The sequence below is a fragment of the Wolffia australiana genome, chromosome 19, assembly GCF_029677425.1.
Source record: "Wolffia australiana isolate 7733 chromosome 19, ASM2967742v1".
Classification (NCBI taxonomy): Eukaryota; Viridiplantae; Streptophyta; class Magnoliopsida; order Alismatales; family Araceae; genus Wolffia; species Wolffia australiana.
In genome coordinates this window covers 7,868,383-7,886,952 of record NC_135853.1, presented here as the reverse complement: position 1 = coordinate 7,886,952, position 18,570 = coordinate 7,868,383, and the positions used below count along the sequence as shown (strand labels likewise).

Genomic DNA, 18,570 nt, shown 5'->3' with positions numbered 1-18,570 from the left:
TATGAAGCCAGGACAAATAACGAGCCGTCATCCGCCGCCCAGCCTTAATTCTGTTTCACCAAAATCTTATGAAACTGTACGATATCGGATATCGCGACGGATACCAAACAGCGAACAATGTGGGAAGAGACGAAGGCTTTCGTTCCGATGACAGGACAGATGACGGATGACGGATCTTCGTCATCTGTCGTCCAGCCATAATTCGGTTTCGTCAAAATCTTCTGAGATTGTCCGATATCGGATATCAGGACGGATATCCAACAGCGAACACTGCGGGAAGGCACGAAGGCTTTCGTTCCTATGCCAAGACAGACGACGGATGACGGATGACGGACCGTCATCCAGCCTTAATTCTGTTTCATCAAAGTTTTCTGAGAAGGAGAAGAAAGGTATGAACAGGGAGACTGACCATGGCTGCCTACTCTGCAGTGAAAGTTTCTTCCTTTGTTCATCTACCGACGAGGGAGATTGGCAAATCTCGAAGAACAAGGGTCTGCATTGGGTCTTCGAGTAGAGCGCGTTTGATTCCAGTTTCGTGCTCTGCAGGGTCGTCATCGTGGTGGAAAGGAGCTCGGCCGGAGTTTATCTCCGCGGAGAAGATCTTCAGGGCCATCTCCGGGGCTACTTCGGGCCCAATTTGTCAGTTCATTGAATCACCGTCCACGATTCTTCACTCCCTCAACCCTAGAATTAAGCTGGTATATCCGTTGATCTCCAGAGTTGTTTGTTTGTTTTAATTTGAAAATTTTACCATTTTTTATTAATTAGAAGTATGTCGATCTGATTTGGATCATGAAATCGTGTACGCTGTGATTACTGTCCCATCAAAATTGAGCGTTTTTAAGGTTCTAGTTATGTTTTAAGAACTACCCACCTGACATTGAATGATAGTTCAGTGGCCAAGGGACCATTTGATGCCCACTTTGATAAATATGTTGAAATGTTTTTGATATTGAGGGCAATTTCTCGGTCTGCCGCGAGTCCAATCTGTCAATTCATTGAATCTCCTTCCGCTAGTCTTCACTCCCTCTACCGTAGAATTTAGCTGGTTCCATGCGTACCTCCAACATTCCTTGTTTGTATTGTTTTGGATTGTGTTTATTTTTTATCTAGTTCTAGAGGGGTTTAGAAGTATATTGTGTTCGTTTAGGAATATCTCACTATTCCTGTCTGCATTGAATCACGAATCATGTGCTCTGTGGTTAGTGTCTAATCAAAATTGAGAATGTTCAATGTTATTGTTATTTTCCAAGAACAACCACCGGCTCGTGAATGATCGTTCAGCAGCCACTTTGATAAATCTGTTGAATGATTTTCATTTTGAATGTTGGTGAATATGGATTTCGAATCTCAACTGAAATTACTCATAATTTTTTTCTCAATGGTTTTCTATTTCAACTAGTATTTTGATTTTTGGCCCTACTGTTTAAGGTATGGCTGCTGGCACTTGTTATGTTGCCAGCTCGGTCAACTGTGTTCGTGCGATATGGTATCGTCGTGTATCTCGCGCTATTGTCTATTTGGGTTCTTCCTAACCGTGTGTGGAAGGTATTAAAGCTTCTTGATTATTCTTCAATCAATTGCTATTAATTTTTCTTGATTTCTTTCACCATTTTTTTCAAAGATGAGGTGCTGATACGACCCCGACGTATCTAAGTCTCTTTCGTCATTTAGCCCAATAGGGGTATTTAGGTCATTTGAACCTTTTGTAATCCTTTTAAATAGTACAGCCCTCCCTTGAGGAGGGCAGCCAAGAAGTATCACAAATGTGTCTGGCTCCCTCCGGCGATGTCCATTCCGTCAGACCCCTCTCTTAGGTGACGTCCATTCCGCCTGCCCCTCATCCTTCCGAAGTCAATCCCGGCACTCCCTGACCCGGCACCGATGACCATCCTGGCATCTTCTCCCTCCCTTCCGTCTTCTCCCTGATACAAACCAGTAGGTTCGAATCAGGCGCAAACTTTGAGGAAGACCAGTGAAATAGATAGATACGTCATAATATTTTTAGATTGATGTAGAGATATGTTGAAATACAACATCCAGCTTAAAGATGAAGAGTAGTGCCTTTGTCAGCTAACCATTTCCTATATTCTCATTTCCTTTATTGTTATTTCCTTTCATAGGTTACCATACCATGTAACCCCCGTGTATCCCATTATATAAGGGGTACAAGGGAACTGATCGATGACTATCATGAAGTTATATTCTTCTGTTTTTCCTCTTGGATCTCTCGATCTCTCCTCTTGTCGACAAGGGTTCGATGGTGGAAATATTGTCCATCTACCAATCCAACAGCCCTTGCTATCAGCTATAGCTTTGAACTGTTTGTAAGCGCTTGAAACTGAAATGGTGTCAGTGTCAGGTGGCAGGTTCAAATCCTAGGATCAACACATTGCATGCTTCAGCCATAAATAGGCCAGAGGCATGTGTTGGGGGGGATTGTTAAAGTACAACATCCTGCTTAAAGCTGAAAAGTAGCGCTCTTGCTATCAGCGATAGCTTTTAGTACAGATGGTAAGCACTTGAATCTAACAAGATAGTTAAATCGGTGGATAGAAAAGATTGATAGGGAGATAGATACATTCACTAACGCAAAAAAAGAGAGACTGATAACTGGAAAGATTGAGATCTATAATTGGATGTATAGATAGAAAGATAGACAGAGATAGATGGTTACTAAATCTCATTTGATTATTTTCCAACCATTTGTGGTAAGTTTTTCTTGATTTGTCGCCTATATAATCCTGGTTCTAGAAGATGTGAATCATATATCTTTTCCTTCAGAGGAGAAAACCCAAAAACAGATAAAATGACTTAAACTCTCCTCAATAATCCTTAAATATGCTAAAACATGAGGCATTTTCTGCAGTAATTTTTCTTCCCACATCGTCAAATTATCAGTAATTTCCTGGATGTGCTGTCCTATAATCTTGGCCTTCCTTTTTTGTTCTCACATTCTGTGTTTCCACTTGCTTAGATGGGTTTTTGACACTTTATGATGTAAAAGACTTTGATCTGATTTTGTTTAGGATCAATTGGGAAGAGTGGCTTTTCTCTCGGGAATCATATTTATTTCTTTAGCATTGAGCGCAGACAGTGCACCATCCATATCTCAGCCAAGAACCCCCCCTCAATCTTTAACCGGACTTCCCAATGTTCCGAAATCATTGGATGGCTATTCTTATTTGATGATGAGGATAGGACCCTTGCAACTAACGAGGAAAGGTTTTCTGGTGGCCAGCACTTCTGCATGCTTGTCTTTCACGGTTAGTATTTCTCAGATATTTTTTATAATCAAAATCAATGGTTAAGCTCCCATAAACTTCTAAATTCACTTAGACTACTTTAAATCAAATGAAAAATGAATTTATTTTTAATGAAGGTGTTTATATGCTTCTCTCTAGGTTATGGACTCGAATTACATTGTATTTTGAATATTAGATTAAATTACGGTGTGTGGTAAATGAATTTTCAATATTTGGTTCTCATATTTTATGAATATTCAGGCGTACAGTCAAGTTAATAAAAATTATAAGTCCAATTAGTATGATCAAGTTTCTGAAGAGGTATGTGGTTGAACTCACTTATAATTATTTGGTTAAATTATTGCTGGTGATGAATGGTTCGTCCATTGTCGGTTCAATTATTTGCCAATGTTGTTTTTTAGGACACCTGTAGATTCTGGGATTATGGTAAAAAATGTGAAGAAGCAATGTGAAAATCGTCATTAGATCTTTGTTAATGTGAAGTTTCCCTTAGCACTCAATATTTTTCACCACAGTACTTTTATGGTATTAAAAAAAATAATGAAAATTTATGAAAAAGACATAGTTTAACGTCTATTATTCTGAAATATACATTTATTATCATAAAACTGACCTATATGTTTTCTATTTTCTCTAATGAGACGATCTTTATTCCAAAAATGAAAAAATGTAAAATTATTATTTAAATTGCAGATATTTCAAAGTGCGAGCCTCTGCTTGGCCACTACAACACCTGAACAGCTTGCATCGGCTTTGCGGTGGTTTCTATCTCCTTTTATTGCATTTGGAGCACCTGTGGCGGAAATAATTCTTACTCTACTGCTCTCTCTAAGATTCATCAATATTGTCTTTGACGAAGTGAGTAACCAATTCTGCTCAGACTACTTATTTGTGTTTCTAATGTCGATCTTTATGTTGAATTTGTTTCCCAAATTTCACCTAAAGTTGATTTTTCAACTTCATAGGTTCGTAATGTTGCGTTAGGAATTGTGGCTCGTCGTATAAACTGGGAAAAACTGACTCTCTTAGAGACTTTAGATGGTGAGGTTTTCTGAACTATTTATATTTACTGGTCTTTGTGTCTTCTTCATTAATTTTTTGCTTGAGTTTTTGGAAAATAAGAAGCTTCTTTTAGTGGAAATTGGAAGGTTTCTATTGGATGATTGTTAGATCACGCAGTACTAACTTATGGGCCAGAGGCCATGTATATGTAATAGAATAACCCTAGGGGATAATGGAAAACCTAACTGAGAGCAGCTGACTGAGAGGGCCCAATAGAGGCCCAATAAGAGCCCACTAAGGGCCCATTAAGGGTCCAATAGTGGGGAGCCCATTAGGGCTAAATATTAGGTCCAATAAGGACCTAATATTTACTGGGCCTGATGAACATCAGGCCCAGTCTCCAACGGTCAGGAAACTGACCGTTGGACATCCAGCTGCCAAAAGCAGCTGGATATAACCTTTCCAACGGACATATTTTTCAAAAATATGACCGTTGGAAAGGTTGTTCTCTCTCTTGTTTAAAGTATATAAAAGGGGGCATTGGTGAAGTAAATAGATGATCCATTTTTTCTGCCCAATCTTCTGTGCACCTTTCTCTCTATCTCTCTCCTCTCCCATCCTCTCTCCCATCACTTACAATGATCAACATCAATTATGCTTCTGAAAAAATTAAAATTAGTTGTTTCTCGGTCCCAGTTGGGGCTGACTGAGATAATTTCTACGATGTGTGTGGACCTTAAATTTTACCCTAAGATACGAGTACCCATGTTTTAAGTTCTGCAATAAAGTTTGTCAGAGAAAGAGGCTGAGGCACGTTTTTAACTCATCCATATCTGCCTTTTGACACATGTGCCAAATAGGTTATAAAGATAAAGGAGTGGGGGAACCAAAGCATCGAAAAAAAAATTTGAAGAAAGGCCAGGGCATTGAAAACCTTATTAATGAGTTCATGGTATCAGATCCTACATTATGTGCATGGATCGATATCTGACAGCTTAAAACGGTCAAATATATAGGAGGAACAAATATAATTTTTTTTTTTGAAAATTCATGAGGCGGTCACCCAAACTAATCGGTAACCACCCGCCAAGTACATGCCTTGAGCCCTGAGGCTCTATTACATCTATGTTTGTCCTCTTCCCTCTACAGCCCCACCTCGAGGGAACCATGCCGCCGTGAAACCTTCTACCTCATAGGCTAGCCCGTCCGTTGAAGCCTTCCCCCCTCTGCAGATCACCCCATTTCTATGGATCCATGTACCCCAGAGCACTGTCATCGCTCGTCCCCCCACTTCTCTTTGTCGTGGGCCGATTCTCTGGAGGGACTCCCGAAAGGCCTCCTCTGATGATACATTCACTGCCAATTTTGCTTGGGTAGCCCAAACCATGCGGGCGAACGGGCAACCGAAAAACAGGTGATTGCAGTCGTCGTCGCCACTTGTACACAGCACGCATACTGACGGGGCATTTTGATACATCCTCTTCCGGAAGACACGGGTCACCGGCCTCTTTCTGAGCAAGAGTCACCCAAAGATCTTTACCTTTAGCGGAACCTTTAGGTGCCAGATGACTCGACATGCCCCGGTTGTTACTTGGTCTTCCTCATTAATCTGTCGGATTCGAGCGTACGCTACCCGCACTGAAAAGGGAGCGCCTGTCCACTCCCATCCATCTTTTTCCTCAGGGTGAGGGTGAATCTGACTCAGAGCTTGTTGCATACCCAAGAAATCGGTTAGTCTTTGGTTTGATAAGGCACTGTCTACCCTTGGGCTACATGAGCTGTCCCAGCACTCTCCCACTGTCGCCTCCGGGCAGCGGGTGAGCGCAAAAAGCTGAGGGAAGGCTTCGCACAGGGGTCCGTGCGGCGATCAGTGGTCTACCCAAAATTGAAAGATAGTCGTCACCCAAACGGGCGGAGTAGAAATCTCAAACTCTTGGGAAGATTTGTCTGAGTTCTGCCCAGAATGCTAATGCCCCCTTTATTGGGGCTTTTTTCTTGTCCCAATTCAATCCCCGACCATAGCTGACTCTCAAAATTTGAATAGTTAGGTCCTCGCATGGTTGCATGATCTGTGTCACCCATTTAGATAATCATGCTTTATTCATGCTTTGGATATGCAATACCCCTGGGCCTCCCAGTTTGATGGGCCTGCATACCATATCCCACGCCACCAGTGCCAGCCCTCGGCTTTGGTCATTTCCAGTGCCGTTCCAAAAGAAGCGTCTCATCAGGCCTTGTATTCTCCGACAGACTCCAGTAGGAATCTTGAATACAGAGAGATGAAATATGGGAATTACTGATAGGACTGCCTTCAGTAACACCAGCCTGCTGCCTCTAGACAGCACTTTGGCTTGCCATCCTTCCAGCGGCCTCTCGACCTTCTCAATCACCGGCTGCCAATCTGCCTTAGTCATCCGCCCTTTGACTAATGGAAGGTTACTGGTCGGTGTTCTCAGCTCCTCCGCGCAATGTGTCTCGTCCTCTTGGGAGAGACCGCAGCTTACGAGTGCTGACTTGGCCCGATTGATTCGTAAACCTGAGAAGTCCGCAAACAAGTCGAGTAATGTGGACAAATTTTTTGCCTCTTCCACGGAGCCTTCTACGAAGAAAGTAGCGTTGTCCACGTACTGCAGTAGCGGGATACCCTCCGGTACACTAGCGGTTTGGTAGCCCTTCAGGAGGCCATGTGCGCTTGCAAGATTAGTGCATGTGGCAAGAGCGTCTACTGCTAGTACAAATAGGGTGCCAACGGGCGCCCTTGCCTCACTCCCCTTTGCGGCTGTATATGTCCGCCATCTGGCCTTCAGTTCACCAATACTCAGAAAGGAGTGTGTTGTGATGCATCTCTTCATCCACTTTACCCATTCCTTAGGGAAACCTCTCCTTTTCATTGATGCCCAGAGAAAACCCCAGTCAAGCGTATCGTATGCCTTAGCAAAATCGACCTTCCACATAAGACCTTTTGTTCCATGCCGTTTCCATGACGCTAGGATCTCGCCAGCTGCTACGGCGCTGTCCACCAGAAAATGGCCGGGTATGAAGGCAGATTGAGAGGGTCCTACGAGTTCCCCGATTACCCCTCAGCCTATTTGCCAAAACCTTTGCGATGATTAGGTATATGGAATTGGACAAGGAGATTGGTCTGACATCCTCAATCTGTTCAGCGCATTGCTGCTTGGGGATTAGATAAGTAGGCCCTGTTTAGTCTCTCCATGCTGCTTGTCCCTTGTCGGAACTCTTCAAAAGTGGCCATCACATTTGGCCTCACCAATTCCCAGAATTCTTTGTAGAAAAAAACTGGCAATCTGTCTGGGCCTGGCGCCCCTTCGCCATTCAGGCTTTTGATTGCCTCCTTGACCTTGTCCTCCAAGAATGGTCGAATCAGTTCCTCTTTGCATGAGGGTTCCAAGGGACGAGCCCCCTTCCCGCACCATGCCCAGGTATTGCGTCTGCCTTTCTTGTAAAAAGTACGAAAATGGTCTGCAACCGCACAGCCCACCGGTTGGGAGCCAACATATTCTTGGACTCCCACCGTCAATTTCCAGATGCTATTGATCCGACGTCTCCCATTTGCTGCTAGGTGGAAAAATCTCGTGTTCGTGTCACCTGCCTGGAGCCACAGCTGTCAAGACCGCTGCCTCCAGTCCATCTCAAGTTTTCCTCGGCTACCACGCCGCTCCACTTTCTTCGTTCGATTGATTCTTCCTCGTTCAAGAATCGTGTATCCTCTAGGTTGTCCAAATATTTGATTCTGCACAAAGCCTCGTTTCTTTTCTTCTTTCTGTGTTCATGTATTCGCTTGCGTAACTCCACCAAATGCTGTTGCAGCCCATGTATTTTGATGGCTAGCGTTTCTGTCTCCGATTGTACTCTTGATTGTACTCTAGGAAACAAATATAATGCTGCGAACTTGTCAATTTAAATCGTAAAACACAAGAACTTTGCGAAGCTTATTTTGTTCCTAAGCTCCTTATCGAATATTGACAGTCATATCTTAGAAACTTTGGAATATGCTTTGGTCAATGTTTTGTTTTTTTTAAATTGCGAAGTCTGATGTGTCATCGATAAGATTAGAATCCTAATTGGATATCTCTAGAGGTATACAATTTAATAAGATTAGAGTCTAAAAGGCCTTAATGCACTATGGAGTTTGAGTAAATCAGTCATCTGTTTGATTGAGTATTTTGCGGAGACTTAGAATTTTAAACTGACTGGATCAACTTCTTTCTTTCCTTTCCAACCTCATGCCTAAACTGGCGAAATAGTCTGTTTTTTCTGGTGATTGATAAAAAAAAATTACATGTTTCTTCCTTGTTATCAAATTACGCATGGTCATTTATTTTCCTTTTTTTGCAGTTTTCCTGGTGTACATTCAAAGGATATTCCGAAACATATTCAGCCATGCAGAACAAATATCTCAGGTTAATCTCTTTTCCCTCTTGTTTCCATTATAATATTTATGGGTGAAAAACATTAAAAAATATTTATTCGTTCATGAGAGGCTGTAAATTGATAAGCCGAGGTGATTTTTATTTTCATTCTCGGTGAAATCCAAAATTTTAGATCAAAATAATCAAAAGGCCTGATAAACTAATGTTATAGTGTTTTACTTTGACAACGTCTTTCAATATATTGATTTGTATATGTTTATGACTTGGTTCCAGGTACATGACGATGAACACATAACTACATTTACTTTTGTGTACGTCGACAACCTAGATCCAATAAATATAAGAATGACCCCAAAAGTAAAACTAGGAAAGTCTGGGTACATTTAGTAACGCAAATATGGCGGAAAGAGATAATTCATAAAACCACTCCAGACATTTCCAGCATCAAATTGAGAAAATATATGGAAGGTTTCCATGCATCGAAATGATTGGGCATGGATGATATCCTTGTCTACAAAATGGATGCATTCATGGTACAAACACGGACCTCTGTCAGGGTACTTTTGGCGTTGGTTGCATAGAGTATTTCCCTTTAAATACGTGTAGCCTTCACTAAGGAGGGCAGTAAAGAAATTGTTGTTAAGCTGGGCAAAATATCCCTCCCGAAGGGACACAGGCATTGATTCAATTGTCATTGGTTACTTCTATCATTCTCTCTCAATCTCCCCCTCTCCCTCAACCCGTCCATGATCATTCGCATTGGATACCTACTTCAGGGCTCTATCTATGTTTTTCTGACTCCCTACTTTTTGGTATCAAACTTCGAAAGTCTGCTGAATTTTCTGTTTCTTTTTCTATTCAAAGAAGACTATTTTGGATCTTCTGCGAAAAGTTCCGGCTGAAACTTGGAATGATTAAAGTTGTCATTGTAAAATTTCAGGCAATGATTGTGCGAGGTTTTCGTGGAGACTGCAACTCACACAAGATATATTTACATGCCAACCCTCCTCTCGGAATGGTGGACGTCATTTCTTTGCTTTTCCTTGCTTGTTTGGTAGCAATGACTCTTGTCTCAGAATCCATTTTGGTTTAATGCTTAGTAAGATCCATTCCCTTTATCACTGAAACAGTATTCACCTATTTTTATCTGAAACTAACTACCTCCTCAATTCCGTTCCCTCTATTTCAGTTCTGATGGCTTTCTCCAAATTGCAGCCCAACCAGGAACAAGCATGGACCATAAGCTTATGAATATCCTGCTCCCTAAATCCAACTACCTCATTCATTGTGGAAGTTAATGATCCCTTTGATGTAATCAAGTATCTAAAGATTCCAAGGGAATTGGTGGTGATCCATAACACAATTGTAGGTGGATCCCTTCCGTAAACTAACTGCCTTCGAACAGGTCATCTTAATGGAAGAGTGGAATGACCTGTTGTAACTATATTCATCCTGAGGTAGCCAGTTTGCCCGCTGCTTGGCACATTCTGAAGAGAAACAACAGAGATCACATTCTAGGCTTTTGTTAGTGAGTTCTGTTTTATTTCTGGATGACAGGTTAAACTCAACCTTAGTGATGTACCTTGTATCTTGTGCAACTCTTTCCAAAATGAACTAATAAATACACTTCCCTTCTGTGAGATAATTGGCTGAGGCATGCTGTGCAATCTCATTATATCAGCAATATCTTGGGTCAAGAAACAATGTTTATTGGGAATTAAATTTGCATGCTCGCTCAATCTATAAATTACTACCAAAATAGAATTCAATCCCCCTGAATTTGGGAGGCATTTTGATAAAGTCAAGACCTCTATCTTCCCATATCTGGTCCAGAACAGGCAGAGATTGGAGACATCCTGCTGGATTCTGTGAAGATGCCTTGTGTGTTTGACAAATGTGATACGTGGAAACATCGGTTTATACTCTTTGCTTTATATCATGCCAATAAAATTACTGATTAATCCTTTTGTAGATTGTAAGATACCCATCATGACCTCCAATTTTTGCATCATGAAGTTCCTTTAATATAAGGGGAGTTATAGAGGAGCTTCAGTAAATAACTAAGCACTTCTTGTAGAACAAGAGGTTGTCATGTAGAGTGTAATGTTGATGCTTCCTAGCTTTGGATACAAGTGACTATTTAACAACACATAGCTTAGGGTCTTCATCAATTTTTTTTCTCCAGATTTTGTTGATGTAGCCATTGAGTGAGTCAAGTCATTGAGGGGCACTTCTTCCATTGAGCAAGACAATGCATCTACCACAATATTACTCTTTTGATATGTACTTGATACCGGAGTCAAATCCCTACAGCTTGGATACCCACTCATGATATTTATAGGGAACTTTTTTTAATCATTTAGAAACTTCAGAGTGAAGTGATCAGTATGATTTTTTTTTTGGAAAACAACGTTTTTGCTTACGAACTGAACATACCACTGCCATAAGTTCTCTTTTGATATGCAGATTTAGATTGTGCCCCTAGTTGGCGTAGATTTTCTAGAGGAGAGGTAGAATATGATTCTTGGACCTGTTTCCAGTATAAATGGTTTCGAAGTACTGGTGTTTTATCCATGGCAGTCTTCATAGCATTGAATGTAGATTCAGCTTTGGCAGACAACTTAAAATTATTGTTCTTGGGGAAGAATACAAGATATTGTGATTTTGGCTCGAAAAGTATATTTCTAATTTTTTTGTGCTCTTGTTGCATTCAGTGAGTAAATACCAAAAAACACATCAGCTGTTTAGATGCAGCAGGGTTTGGCAATTATGAGATGATCTCCATTTCTTAAGCACATGTGAAAACTCCTTGTACAGAAATCCATTTTGACAATGAAAATGACATTTCTTTTAAATTAATTGATTATTGGTTAGAATATCAAGGACCAAACTGAGGTTCTTATCATGGACCACATAATTTTTAGTTTAATTCTAGTATATTGGAAAAAAAACTAAGACAAACACCCAAGGCATTGTTTGAAAATATTTTTAATTAAGACAAAATATATCAGGTGCTGTTGACATACCAAAGGGCATGACGGTAAATTTGTTGGGTGCCTTGAGTGAAATGAAATGGACGGCCGGTATATTTCATGTTCCCTTATACTTAAATGAAATGGACATGCAGGATATCTCACATTCCTATGAATGTATTTAACGCTCACGCATTCTTCATGGCAAACTTACTTGACCAAGTCATAATTCCTAGTTGTGTTGATTTGGTTAAAAATAGAGTCATTTGTAGTATTGACTTGTTAATACTCATCTTGGTGTAAAAACTTCATAAAACCATCAAAAGAAGAAAGAGAATAATTGGCAACACACTCAAAATCTCGAAAAGTGAAGATGCCATAATTAATGAACTTGAACTTGATTTAAGGCCTAGTTTTTTTAGGATTTTGGCTCAGAAGTTCATATGGAATTTGATTTGGATAGTTCATTTCATGATTATAATAGACAATTACAACAATTTGGATCGAATCATTACAGTTTTTCTTGAAATTCACCATGAACTTTTATGAAGAATTCATCCATTGATTTCTCCCTCACTTCTTAACCAAATCCCAAAAGTTTGGTTGGAAATAGATTTTTGATGGGTCCTCTTTCTGTGGATACAAAATTTATGCTTTTCTTTCAATGTTTGGCACACAAATATTAATTTGACCACTGCATCCTCACGATTGTCGTTATTTATGGGCGTTGACGTTTTAGAGCCATATCTCAATAATCAAGCCTCCAATTTGTTTCATTTTTGCTTAATTTTAAAATCCTCTCCAAGGTTTTCCTTCCGTACCTTGTTTTTCCAATATATGAATTTTTTATTGAATTCCTTGACCTTGACTGGACCATTAATTGGGTCCTTTTTTAAGCGCTGACTTTGAAAAGTGAGAGTAGTTCCATACTTCATTTTGTCTTTATAATATACTTATCCCCTCTTTTTAGTTTCTGAAAAAAATATAATTTTTTGTTCAATTATATTACTATTTTCACCCTCAGTTCTCCAATATAATTTTTTTGAAAATGTGTAGGAAACTTATCAAATAAAATTAAATGAACACCCAAAATTTCTCAAGCTATTGTGAAATGATATTTCCCACTTTTGGTGTTGTGATACCACGAAACTGTTTTGTGAGTTAGAGGTCCTAATTTTCTGAAATAACACAATAGATTTAGGCAAATGTGTGTGTTCATATCTAAAGTATTATTTTAACTTATTCATTATATTGTAATCTCAGTTCAGTTTAGGGTACCCCAATATAGGTTATCTAATGGGAACAAGGAAACATTAGAAATCATGAAGGAAACTTGTAACTTATCTGCCATATAAATATGAAATAATGAACAATATATACCCATCTTAGTAGGATAAGTAATAAATAAGAAATTAGTTTTAAAGTTTCATTTTAAGTTTCGGATTCGCACAACACAATTTATAACAAGATAATTAAAGCATAGAGTATGGGTTGAACCCATTGAGTGCATATATTGAAAAATGTGAATTTTAGGTTAATATATATAGGTGTTTAGAATTTTTTTAATATTTTTTGGATTTTTACAGTTTTAAGTTCAACTAAACTGAGTTAAATAACTACTTATTTCATCATTAATGAATTATACTAAATTTATAATATTTTAATTTTTTTTTGGGTAGGGGCCTGCCCACGTGGCAAGGCCATGTGGGCTCAGGTGCCTACTTTGCCCCGACACGTAGGCCTGATGCCCATGTGGCTTCTCCATGTGGGTACATGCGCCTATTTTCCCGGGCCATGTAGGCCTAGAATTTGAAGTGGGAGGGCCCCCCTAAAGCAGATTGGGTTTGACTTACTCTACTCCAGGTTTCGTTTGCCCAGCCATAGGCGGTGCCCATCATTGGGAGAACTGAGTCTGACTCATTCGTTGTAATGAACTACATGGCTAATTACCTTAATGTGAAAAATATTACACACCTCTAGCGAGTGCATGTCAAAAAACTTATAAATTTAGGATTTTAATGATCCTAAACATATATATTTCATGCATGCATTTTATGATTTTAAAGGGAATATTGTGTCAAAAAAATGTGATTATGATGCATGTCTTTGTCTTTGATTAATAATCTAGATTCATGCATTAATTCACGTACTATAAATTTTTTATACTTTTTCTTGAACATTGTTTTATTTAGTCATGAATGAGACGACAAATATATACTCAATATTGTGATTGCCTTCCATCCCTTTCTTGGTAAGAAAAAATAGAAAAAAGAAGAAGAATATAATGCAAGAAGAAAATGGTTTTGAAGTAGCTGCAAACAGCACCCACTAGTGTCGCGCCAGCCAGAGCAACATGCAACAGGCAGCAGCAAAAAACCTAGACAGTCTCAGGCCAACTGTATGGGTCCAGGGAAACACACATAAATTTTACGTTAGATGCATGGGTGCAGCACACACTGGAATGCTTACTTCTAGTTTGAGCTTTGTTCTCTTCATAATTTATATAGGCTTTATGTTCCCAGTATTCTTCCATAAGTATAACTATTTTTCAGATTTCAGAACAGTGTGCGCCAGGCCCTAGGTCAATGGAACGAGGCCTGCAGGCCACATCATGAAGAAAAAACACACAAGAATATAACATGCTTGTGTCTAACCCCACCTGAAACCCATCTCAAAATGGGTTTCTTTAAAATGATGCATTTTTAATCGTGACGATCAATATTCTTAAAGAAGATTGAACAATCAAGATCCATCATGGTCTTTATCACATTTTTTATCTTTCAGGCTGAAAGTAGGTCAGGGGAGCTGACATGGATGATCAGGAAAGCGACACATGGCTGTGAATGCTGATGGGGCATCGTGACAAGGATAGGGGGAGTCCATGGCTATGATTTAATTTCAGCCACTGAATCCCCAAGGGTGGAAACGAGATGGTTTGGGATAAAACCATTGGTTTTGACCTCTGACCATAATTAAGTTCAGTGTAAATGTGATTTTCAGTTACAAAGAGGCAGAAATACACTCCTACACCGCTGGAGAAGTTTCAAGAAGGTCCCATGTTGGCCAACTGGGAAATTAGCTGCCCTCCTTAACAATAACTTTACCATTTTATCATTCTATACATAAGATTCTCTGCGTGATTATCATTCATACACTGATCCTTTTGGTCTAAAGGGGTGACATTCTTGTGTTTCTTAGATAAGGATGGGGGATGTGTGAGAAACGTAAGATAGTGGATGATGAATATGAAGGAGGACATCGCGTGAAGATGATGGCCTAGAGCTGATGGCGACCATCCACATGGTGACAAAATTTGCTGAGTCATCATTTGAATGATTCACATAAATTTCATTTATATGAATCTAAATCAAAAAATAAAATGGGAAATACTTTGGAAAAAAAGTCTCTTTCAGGCATTGTATTTATACCCTTTCAATCATCTCATTTCCAAACTGACTTTATGCATTTTCCATATTGGGTTGCGATCTATGTCTTTGTCATGTCGGCCCAACCTGCGCTGTTTCTCTCTCTTGTGCGGGCCAGCACCACCTCTGGTTACTTTGCCTGTTGTGGCCCCTTTGGATGGCTTTTCTTGGGCCCTCGATGTGTTGCCACTATGTTGATTATGCTTTGCCTGCTTATGCATTAACCCTCATCAACAATTGGCCGTCTCGAATGCTTTGTGCATAGCGTCCTACGCCTAGCTTGAGCACTACTGCCACTAACTGGCTTAGCCGTTGGGCGTTGCAGCCAAAAACCAAATTTCTATCTTCTTATTCTCTCTTGTTTTTTATTTAAATTTAAGTTCAACCCTGATAAGTGTTGGGTTTTGTGCCTTGGTTCCACCATGGAAAACATGGTTTCCATGATGCAGAAGCGTGAAAGCAATTCATAATCGATCTTTAAAATCAATACATCAAATTTAACTTTTGGGGAACTTGCTCCGCCCTTGACCTGCTCTTGTTGGGATCGTTTTGAAGCCATTCACGTATCCAACCTCTAGAAGTATCCACACGATCACTTGGTGCTTGGATCTCCACCTTTTCTTCTTCAACTCTCCTTAAAAATCTTGAAGATCTTCTCACCATGAAGACACTCTCCTTGGTTGAGTGGAGAAGAGTGTAGAGTGGAGAAAGGGGGGGCTCTCAATTATGGATGGCCTAGATGGCCTGGATGGCCTGAGTGGCCATTCCCTATTTTTATTTTTCTTAAGTTTTTCTCAAAAACCCATAAAGTAAAATATATTCACTAATGCCCTTATGATCTTATGTGTGTGATCCTCTAGGCCCATGTATAATTCTACTTAATAACTTTAGTAGCCCAATAATAATTATTGGCCAACCTTATAGATTAATTAACTAAGGATCGATTTAACCCAATTGATAGGTTAAGTTTCCAAACCCGTAGGGTGCCAAGCTACACCTTGTGTTGTAGAAGATACCGAGTAGTGTTTGAACTCTCTCATGGAACCTTTACCATCATCGATTACCGTTTATGTATAATTCATCATCCGTACGAGACTCTCAAATGACTTAGGGTATGGTTGATCGTCAAGACCTAATCCGTCATTCTATTAATACTGATGTGTAATGGGAATCATTGGAGAATGCCTTCTCCAATATCCTCACTACCCTGGCCAGGGATTTGGTGCATCGTCTTCCTTGAGTCAATCTCCTATTGTACAAAGGGCGGATGATCCTGTCTTGACAACTCAATCATCTCCGTAAGCTTCTTACTACATCTGAGGTATGACTTCTTTGAATCCCATGATTAGAGGCTTGTAAGTCGTACTCAAAACGTAGTTGTTCGTCCACGAGATGTCCTTAGTGTCTCAAGTCAGCGGATCACTTATACAACTGTGACATGAATCAACATGATTGACGTTTAGGTATAATACTCTTTCTCCAAAGAGTATTATACCTAAACGTCAAATAAGTAGGATCAATTAGTGCTATCCTATCCGGATAGTTCGATGTCCATCTCGACTATCCGTCGAATAGAAATATTTAGAATACATGTTTAAAGACTGGTGATCACTGTATTGTGATCTCCTCATAATTCACTATGTCATTGCACGTATTCATGGACTTAAATATAAACATCACACTAGAATAATAATGAACTTAAGTATACATGGTGGTGTTATTGGCTTAAAACCACATAAAATTAATACACTCAATAAGTATATAACAATACACTCAAGAGAAGAATTAAGTCCAAAAACATGTTTCATCCTTACAATCAAAATTTTAAACTATTGGGCTTGTAAATCATGCATGCATCACAATAAATATTTAAAATTTACATGATTGAACAATTAATGCATGAAATATAATTTCATATTAACATGAGAATAATACGAACATAAAGATGCCAAAAATAGTCTTAAAAATGGATTTCATGTATAAAAATGAATTCATCACAAGTGCACCCTAAGAAGTGTAAAGTACTTATATTTATTATATGTGGGATCATTACTTGATGTCCAGCAATTAAGTTAAGTTCTATGGTCCACATGTAAAAGTCATATTTGATCAACAAAAATACATGATTGGACTCAATAATTAAAGGGATGCCCAATGACAAAAGAGGTGACAAACAAAAGTGTGCTCCATGAAATAAGTTAATGCATATCAAAACCACATGAAGCCACATAGTGATGCAACAAAAACTTTAGTAAATTAAAACCAAGATGAACGATTTAAAACAAGGGCGTATGTTATATTTATAAAATATTTTGTAAGTTCCTGATTTTTTCCAAACATTCTAGATAAGAAGCTATAGTTGTAACTTACATAAAATGCACGAAAACTAATGCACACCATTTAGGGAAATATTTAAATACCTACGGTCTGTTACAATTGATCAAATGCCAATATGATATGCTGAGTTGAAGTATAATCTAAAGAAGATCTTGGCCATTATCACACTCTATTAAAGAACAGACGATGTTCAGTAACCCATGGAGAAGTTTGTTTTAGGAAAGACAGGAGAGATAACACAACATCGATGACTCTCCTGTACCTATGGATAAGTTATATTCAGCTTGCACGGATAAGATGGAAAATGAGTAGGTTAATATGTGAAGGTCAGATATGTGGTTGTGCTTTTAGGAAATGAAATTATATGGCTTGTTGAGAAAGCCTATGTGGCAACATTCTTTGTAAAGATTATTTACAATAGCACTTAAGGAACAATGAAATACCCTATGTGATTAGGCTAGGGAATAAGTAGCATATGCATTGAACACTTACCGTCTCGTGCCATGTTCTCTATATCACTGCAGATGTACATAATTTTGATTCTTCTAAAAATAGTTAGTTCATACTATCCTAAAGATAGCTCATATTAATGACTTGAGCACACACATCTAAGTCCACTATTCACATAAGCATTTACAAGGACTTTACTAAAGATTGTCATACTATTTCAAGGTAGACAAAACTTGGTTATTAGCATAGACTTTGCATGTCAACCCATAATAGGCTAGTTCCCCACCTTTCAAATTGACACCAAATAACTTGTTTCCTTCAATTATATACAATTATTTTAGACCACTCAAAATAAATTAGTTAAAAATAAATCACAAAAAGTCTGAGATCTCTAACATTTACTTAAAACTGATTTCTTGGACTGAGAAACTACTAAGTGGATTTCCATTATGCAAAGGAAGCATGGTTATCTTTGCAAAAAATAGTATATATTGCTCTCAAAAATTGGAAACTTGATTATTTACTCTGCTAGGGAGGACATTGGTGGCTTTTATGCAAAGTGAAACAAGGCACTCTACCCCGAGGAATTTTAATTTACCTATTTCATGATTTAATATTTAATTATATGGTAAAAAACTGTCTCCTTGAACCTTAATTGTGAATTAAAAACTGAAAAAGAGTCAGATTTTTACTATTTCACGATTTATTGTTATTTTAATATGCTACA

The 18,570-nt window shown here is 38.9% G+C and overlaps 1 protein-coding gene across 2 annotated transcripts; it reads left to right on the top strand.

The window, feature by feature from the left end:
• The first annotated feature begins 373 nt into the window (after positions 1 to 373).
• Positions 374 to 10,304, top strand: ABCI12 (cobalt ion transmembrane transporter). 2 transcript variants are annotated; one of them, XM_078590718.1, is made up of 8 exons: positions 374 to 698; positions 1,432 to 1,548; positions 3,030 to 3,266; positions 3,960 to 4,124; positions 4,232 to 4,307; positions 8,625 to 8,689; positions 9,600 to 9,758; positions 9,875 to 10,304. In XM_078590718.1, the coding sequence occupies exons 1-7, from the start codon at positions 411 to 413 to the stop codon at positions 9,750 to 9,752; spliced, it is 1,101 nt and encodes a 366-aa protein (XP_078446844.1). In that variant the 5' UTR covers positions 374 to 410; the 3' UTR covers positions 9,753 to 9,758; positions 9,875 to 10,304. The 2 variants fall into 2 exon arrangements, with proteins under 2 accessions (XP_078446844.1, XP_078446843.1); XM_078590717.1 differs by having other exon boundaries at positions 375 to 698; positions 9,849 to 10,304.
• The last annotated feature ends 8,266 nt before the right edge of the window (positions 10,305 to 18,570 follow it).

Coding starts and splice junctions, on each gene's coding strand:
- ABCI12 (XM_078590718.1), top strand. CDS start 411: ATGGCTGCCTACTCTGCAGTGAAAGTTTCTTCCTTTGTTCATCTACCG. Junction 1,549..3,029: donor TTCCTAACCGTGTGTGGAAG/GTATTAAAGCTT, acceptor GATTTTGTTTAG/GATCAATTGGGAAGAGTGGC. Junction 4,125..4,231: donor TCAATATTGTCTTTGACGAA/GTGAGTAACCAA, acceptor TCAACTTCATAG/GTTCGTAATGTTGCGTTAGG.